Consider the following 7,448-nt stretch of genomic DNA (forward strand, 5'->3'; position numbering starts at 1 on the left):
AGGGGTTTCAGGGTATCTGGACAAGACATCAGCTGCCTTGTTGTCCTGCCCTTTCTTGTAAATCACCTTAAACTGCAGACCAAGCAATTTGGTCATGATCTTTTCCTACCAAGGTGTGCCCAGTCTCTGATCATGTATATGCACCAAACTACGTTGGTCAATACAGATAATGAACTCATTGTCTTGACTACTACAGAATATATTATTGATTACTCGACACTGATAGTGACTATTAGTATAGGTTATAGAACCAGCACTACTAGTTTGTGGCTCCAATCGGCAGTGATAGGTCGACTATCACTGCTAGTTGGTAAAATCCAACCGGTAGTGATATTTGTTTCCCGCCCTTTTCAAATTTTAGCGGTTGCCACCAATAGCGTGCCTATTTTCAAATGTTGGCTGTTGTCGCCAATAGCGTATTGTATATTTATAGAGACACATATATAAATTTAATTCACAAGACGTCAAGTTTCATCATAGTATATATACACAAACACATATAAATTTAAGTCACGAAGCATCAAGTCTCATCATAGCATATATACACCGCATGTCAAGTTCTATTACAACAAGGATATGCAGTTTAAGATTTCTTGCTAATCAAAGGGCTTGAACTCTACCTTTTCTTGTTAGATGAAGGTAGCGAGATCGACTAGCCAATTTCATTGTACTCGTCGAGTGGACTGATGACATGGTTATTGATGAACCCAATAAGTTGTTTTTGAAGTGTGTTGCTTTCAATAGGCAATAGTCAATCCGTGGCCAGCTTGATGAGCTGCAGTTTTAAGAATTGAAGAAATAAATCCTTATGAACACGTATCGAACCTGAAAATTAGTCATTAATATATATGCCGTCTACCTCAGCATCGGTCTCCTTGAGCGATGTGTCTCCAGTGAATTCGTGCATGAATTCCCATACATAAAAAACCACATAAATTGTTGCTCATGCCTGCTTCTTACAAGGAAAGTCGTGGAAGACTATCCATTCTTTTGCGTATGGCCAGTGTCTAACACTCTTCTTGATGTATTATATGTACACTCTGTATATGTGTGATTATTACTATAAGTAGACTTAGAGTCAATCAAATCAAAGATTACTAGAGCAATAATGAAATGATCGAGTTTACCTTTGTAGCTATTTTTGAAAAAAAATCACAGAAGGTCTTAGAATTGTCTCTAGTTTTTTGGACTTTTTTAATTTTCAATTTTTAATTATTTTAAATTTTTAATTCAAATTCGAAAACCGTTCGCATTTTGAAACCGAAGCGGAGTGATAAAATCGGTAACCGTGATTTTCGAGCGGTAACCATCGCATTTTGAAACCTCATTTGCTAAAACAGTCATGCCTCCTTTCTTGGGTACAATATGAATCTACGTGTGAGGCCGTTTGGGGCCTCGGTCAGATCCGATCGCCGTGCTCCTTTGTGGCGGTAGTCTTCTTTGGTGCGATGCTTGCCTTATCTATGATCAGGCGATGATGACTTTCGCGAGCGTGTTTTTTACCTTGAGGTGTCATCTTTAGGCCTTGGTATCTATCTCCGTTCGAGGTTCTGATATTTCTAGGATGAAAAATCCTTGATTCGGTTTATACTGGATCAGGTGACGATGTCGTTGCTAACGTCTCTTTCCTCCTTGGAGATATCATTGCGGATATATGGACCTCCAGCTCTACGACAACGATCGACGATGGAGTTTGATTTCGGATGCTGGTGAGCTGCTTTAGGTGCCCCGGTTCTTTGCCTACTATTTATAGGTAGATGTCGGATTTTTAGGAGTTTTCGAGATCATTCAATTCATGGTGAAAAACAGTAGAGGCTGGTACGAGGAAGTAAGCATCTTATGGATATATAATTTCTGGTAGTTAGGAGTTGAAGATTCCGGCGTGAAATTAAGTATTGCTATACATATTGTGTTCAATCTTTTTTCTTCTTTTTCTATCGTTGTGTATTGGCTACATGTACCTGTTACGTGCAAAGGGCAGAATATTATTTCATCTTGAAATAAATCTTCCTTCGTCTTTTTTTTAAGATGACGCATCAGTCAATAACTGCTGCAATGGGTGCCATGTACTCCGTGGCGTGGGTGGACGCTGGGCACAGGCTCCAGACGCGGCCCGACGCCGCGGGCGGACTTTACCCGGCGTGGCACGCGCGGCTCCTCTTCCGCGTCCACGATGCAGCGCTAGCCGACGACTCCCACGCTGCCGTCACCGTCGAGATCTACGCGGCTGCCGCGGGCTCTTGGCACCTCGGCGGGGACTCCCTCGTAGTCTCTGCCCAGTTCCTGCTCGGCGACCACCGCCTCCTGTCCCGCCCTGTCGGGTGCCCCTCCATGTTCGCGGTCGGCGTTCACCGCCCCTCCGGAAGGGTCCACGGCCTCCTCAACCTGGCCGCAAGCCTCGTCGCGGTGCCGCCTTCCGCGGCCGCCTCCCACGCCCTCCGCCTCTCCCCCGCCGTCTCCCTCAGCGGCCTCTCCGTGACACCCACCCCAAGCCACGTGCGCGGCGTCTTGAACCGCGCGCACCCTACGCCTCCACCGTCCCCAAAGGTGCTTACGCCCAAGAAACGGCAGTTTGCGGTCAAGCCGAACAATAAAGGCGCGGACGATGGGAGCGATGACGAGGGGGAGGAGGAGGCGAGGGGGATGGGCGGGGTGATCTTCTGCGGACCTTTCGTCTTACCATTCCCAAGAAAGATACACAGTAGCCCCTCCGACGAGAACCTTCAGGCCTTCGCTGGCATCTTCTCTGGTGGACTCAGGCATTGTCGAACGGAGCCCTCATTGTCGGGGAGTCCATGCGAATAAGTTCCATTCTTTCAGTTGATTTCTTGTGGAGATAACCTGTTTCATGTTTTTGTGGGTGATTAGCTTCTTGACTCTGAGGGTATAGTGCTGAGTTGTATCATAGCATCTCTTGTGATCACTGGAAGTACATTACATCAAATTTTGTGTGGATTCAATGGAATTGTAGAGTTCTAGTGCCACATGGGTGAACCTTTGAAATTCTTTTGTTGGTATTTTGTCTGTGGTGTTGGAAGAAAGCTGCTGCTTGCCCAACATGGATTGGTGATTTCAGTGGGAACAATACTCGCAGCATTGACTAAGTCTCTTTATTTACATACATATCTTGATGGTATTTGTTGTTGTTATCTTTCAGTTTAGTTTTGTTTTTCCAGCACTGACAGTGTTTTGCTGCCAAGGAATAGGTATTGGACTATGCATGGCCTTTTAGCTTTCCTGATGCTCTTAGCTGCACTGTGAGTTGCTGTTGGTTGGTTGGGTTGTAGACTTGTAGTTGTAGACTTGTAGTGGAGTTGCAAAATCTGATTCAAAGACTTGTAGTGAGTTTTATGTTGTTCCTTTGTTTACTTGATGATCTTTCATGTGCAGCTAACTGTAGAACACTAGAGCTTGTTGATGTGTTGTGAAGTGCAGTTCAAGTTTACCGATCTTTGCTAGTTTGTTGTGCCCTTGTACAAATTGAGCCTGCTCACTTCTGGTCTTAGAATTTTCAGAAGTCAGACTATTGAAAATCTGAAATCAACCAATAATTATTCTTAGGATTGTGCCAATTTTCTGACTAATCCAGTGTTGAAAATCTGAAAGCAACCAATAATTATTCATAGGATTGTCCCAAGAGGATGAAGATGCATAAATATTTAGTTTAGATGCAGAGAATATTATTGGATTAAAGGCCACCAGCAAAAAAAGGTTCATTTAGCTGCTTGGAAAGATAAACAGAATGTTCAATGCTAAGAATGAAGGTAACGGGGCTTCAATCTGAAGTGATTGAGATGGAAGCAAACATTGTCAGGTGCTAAGTTTGAGCTCAGTATCTCCGATCTTATGAATCTGGTCATCTGGCTAGTGTTAGGTTGGTTTTTGTCTGTATTCTTTCCCTAGGACATGTTACTTCGACTAAATGATTGCAATGTTTTCATTCATTCTCTTCATAACTCTCGAGCTATGTAACACATCAGTGTTTTGTGCTATTAGACGATGATTTTATATTTGTGATGATTCCAGCATGTCTGCAGTTGAGTGATGGAACATGTAGAATCAAATATCACTTGCATTCTTGTAGCTAGCTGGCCCTTATCTTTCTTTCAATCATGCTCACATCTTAAGGGTAAAACCTGAACACCAAAATCTGAATTGGATTCGACAAATGTAGGACTGTTCTAGCCTGGCTCAACCCAGGGTGTCAGGCTTTGCAATGCACAGATAGGGCCGAAATTCTTAGTTGTTCCTTATGAGTTTGATTTCAGACGTTTATCAATTTAAGTTGTAACACCGTGCCTGTTTTTGGCTTCTTTTAGGCCCAGGTTTTCTATGGCACTGAGGTTGGGGTCTTGTTGAGTATTTGAGTGTAATCTAGCTGCATGTGATTTTACTAAAATCTAGTATGATTATGTGAAGGTTGTGCCTTTTTAACCGTTCTGGTGCATCTTTGCAATGTTTGTCAAGTTTTTCTCTTCTTTAGATTCTGTATCACTACAAATGCATTGCCAAAGCAAAAGGTTAAGATAGCTTCATTCATGAGAAGCTGAGAACTAATGGCTTCATTCATGAGAAGCTGAGAACTAATGGGTAAACATTTGAAGCTATCTGCATGTGCTACGGCAATCACAATCATAAATTGTCTGTATTTTTTTATTTGATGCCATTGACTTTTTACGGTCTCAAGATGTTACATTGTCTATTACTTTATAACATTATATTACTAAATTATGATATTATACAAGTACTTTTAAGAAGAAATCTAGTGATATAGTTGTCAGATATCCAATCTTGACAATTTTCAATATATTGGCGACCAAAAAAAAAAAAATGTGTGATGAAGCAATAGAGTGTAGATCTTGCATAGGATGATTGATCTTGTTTGTTCATTATTCACTTAATTGTGTGTTTGTACAACTTTGGACGAAATAATGTGTCTGTTTTTTTTTTGGCAACACATGTCAGACCAGTCAGCTATTATTTTGCTGTAGTTTTGGTTCAGAGCTGTTTTATACTTAAGGTTTTATCTTGTACATACATTGATCTTCTGAAAGGCTGAAGGTGAACTCAATTGTCTCTGCAATTTGGGTCATCACAACATACAATTCTAGCATGTTTCATACTAACTGGCTACTGTTCAATTATCAACCCTGAATGTCACTGTGTTGGCATGAGCCGCGCTACAGAAGGTAATCCTGCATGAACAGCTGCCACTGCAGATGTTCTCTTTACTGTTTGCATAATGGTGGCCTCTTTACCATCAGAATTCTAAAGTTGCCATTATGGTCCCCATCAGTTGGTCATATGTGCATTTTTTTCAGTCTTCTTTCTATGGTAGGATCCTATGTTCTGATTTCGCATGTTCCGTCTCATAACCCTTTTTACGACGACTCATCGAGTGGAGCTAACTGTTCGACAGTTCAGAACTGAAAGGGCCACTTGAGGCCATCAGATTTACGTGGAACCCGCTGTTCCCTTTGCTTATTGCGCTTATTGGGCACTTCATAATCCTCCGAAAGCATCCATAAAGAGGTACTTGATGATTGTGACCTTACATCAATGGCCACTCCATGGTACCTCACACCACACGTCTTTTTTATCCAGTGCTTTGTGTTGTCATCTCCCTTTCTTCCAATTGTGATCCACGTAATCCTGGTTCAAGTTGCTGCGCCGACGTTAGTTGGGTCCTGCTATTGGTTTCTCGAATTCTTTTCTACACACAATTTGTCGATTTGGATCCCATTCGTTCATTCTCTTCTCGACGAAGAATCATCCCATTTCTTTACTGAGCATCAAGCACCACTCAAATTGTTCCATTATTCGGTCCCACACTTTGCATATTGCCAGGACACCATTTGTAAAGATCATATTGGAGGGCTAGTTGTCGTTCTCCTGATCCTGCTCTTTTGATGCTGTTGCATATACGGTGTATATGTACGAGATCTCATAGAACCCAGGAACCTACCTTTCTTTGCGCATCATGAAGGAGAGGAGCTCTATTGAGTTCAAATGTTTAGGACAAATGGTGTCTTGTGGTGCCACAAGTGGAAGCTTTGCACAAATGTGGCATGCATCTGCCTTTTCCTGGCAGTGACATTACTTGGTGCGGTTACAGATGTCCAAGGGAAGACAGGAGGAGCTGGCTCTAGTGGGCTTGCCACACTCGCTGTCTTTTCCTCCCATGTTTCAAGGTAAACTCTTTTTTTCTTTTTCTGGTTTTGTGCTTGTGCATATCAAGAAAGATGTACTTAAAAGCTGTTTTTGTTCCCACGTCGAGTAATTTAAAGCTGCCAGGAGTGAGGGATTATGTATCGTTTGATGTGTTTTCTTTTTTCTTTATTTCATCAGTTGATACTCTGCAAGGTACTTTACTCCATTGTTTCTTGCCGTTGTACACAGTTTCAGAGAGCCAGGGTGTCTACAAAATAGCTGGTACACATAAGCTAGATATAATCATATATGCTTCGGTCTGAATACGATTGGTCTGTAATTCAGTATGTTACCTAAGGCCTTGCCGACAGAATTACCCAAAAGCACTGCCCCCATTTCTTCAGATGACCATCTCCTTTTGCTGCTAATTGGCAACATGCTTCTGATGTGCTCCATGCATACCCAGTACTTAGCATCTCTTACAACAGGGTTAATCTTGCTAGCTGCAGTATCTACTCTAGTTATGAGAAATTGAGCATACAATATTTGCCCTTTTACACGTACTAGATGCTCGACTTGGAAAGGCCATGCTGGCTTACATCTTTTCTGAACCTAGTGCCTGTGGGGACCGTTTACATTTGGTGTCCTGGCGTGTATTAAAGCTGTGCCTCACTCCTTCAGAGTTCAGACCATGCATGCATGGAGATGGCTTCTTCTATTGTTAATCTGAAACAGCGCCGGTCACGACTGAATTACTGCCGTCTTTGGAGAGAGAAAGAGAGTCTGTGTTAACTCCAGGCCTCCAGTCCAACTAGTCACTGTGCCGCTCAGAAGTGAGTACTGTTGCAGGTAGCCGCGTTAATCCTCTTACACAGTTAATGCATAGGCCTGTTTTTATCAGTGTCCTAAACCTAGATGCTCAACGGTCAGTTCTAAAAAAAAAGATGCTCAATGGTCGTAAAAAGAAGAGATCAAAATGTCCAATGGCATTGCTAACGATTTGCCAGCCCTGCTTGAGGTTCGTGTTCATGTTCTAACACTCGTGAGATGTAAGTTGCTTGGGGGTTTAGTAGGATTGAGTCATTTGTTTCTGAGTTGTGCAGTCTGTTTCAAGATTCCGTTCATGTTCTAAAGCAATCTCTGTGGTATTAAAGCAAAAGGATGAAACAAAGAGAAGCAAAAGCCAATCGAGTTGTTAACATTGTTGTTTGCATCCTGCTAAAGACCAAGTGTCGGTAGGCATGCACCATATCATACCAGTAGCCTTGTGATTGCTTCAAGCTCAATCCTCGCGTTGT

At 42.4% G+C, this 7,448-nt stretch overlaps 1 protein-coding gene across 1 annotated transcript; it reads left to right on the top strand.

Annotated features, from left to right (window-relative positions):
• The first annotated feature begins 2,055 nt into the window (after positions 1–2,055).
• LOC133883984 (uncharacterized) lies at positions 2,056–3,290 on the top strand. Its single transcript, XM_062323401.1, has one exon. The coding sequence runs from the start codon at positions 2,056–2,058 to the stop codon at positions 2,803–2,805; it is 750 nt and encodes a 249-aa protein (XP_062179385.1). The 3' UTR covers positions 2,806–3,290.
• The last annotated feature ends 4,158 nt before the right edge of the window (positions 3,291–7,448 follow it).

The sequence above is a fragment of the Phragmites australis genome, chromosome 1 (genome assembly GCF_958298935.1).
Source record: "Phragmites australis chromosome 1, lpPhrAust1.1, whole genome shotgun sequence".
Taxonomy (NCBI): domain Eukaryota; kingdom Viridiplantae; phylum Streptophyta; class Magnoliopsida; order Poales; family Poaceae; genus Phragmites; species Phragmites australis.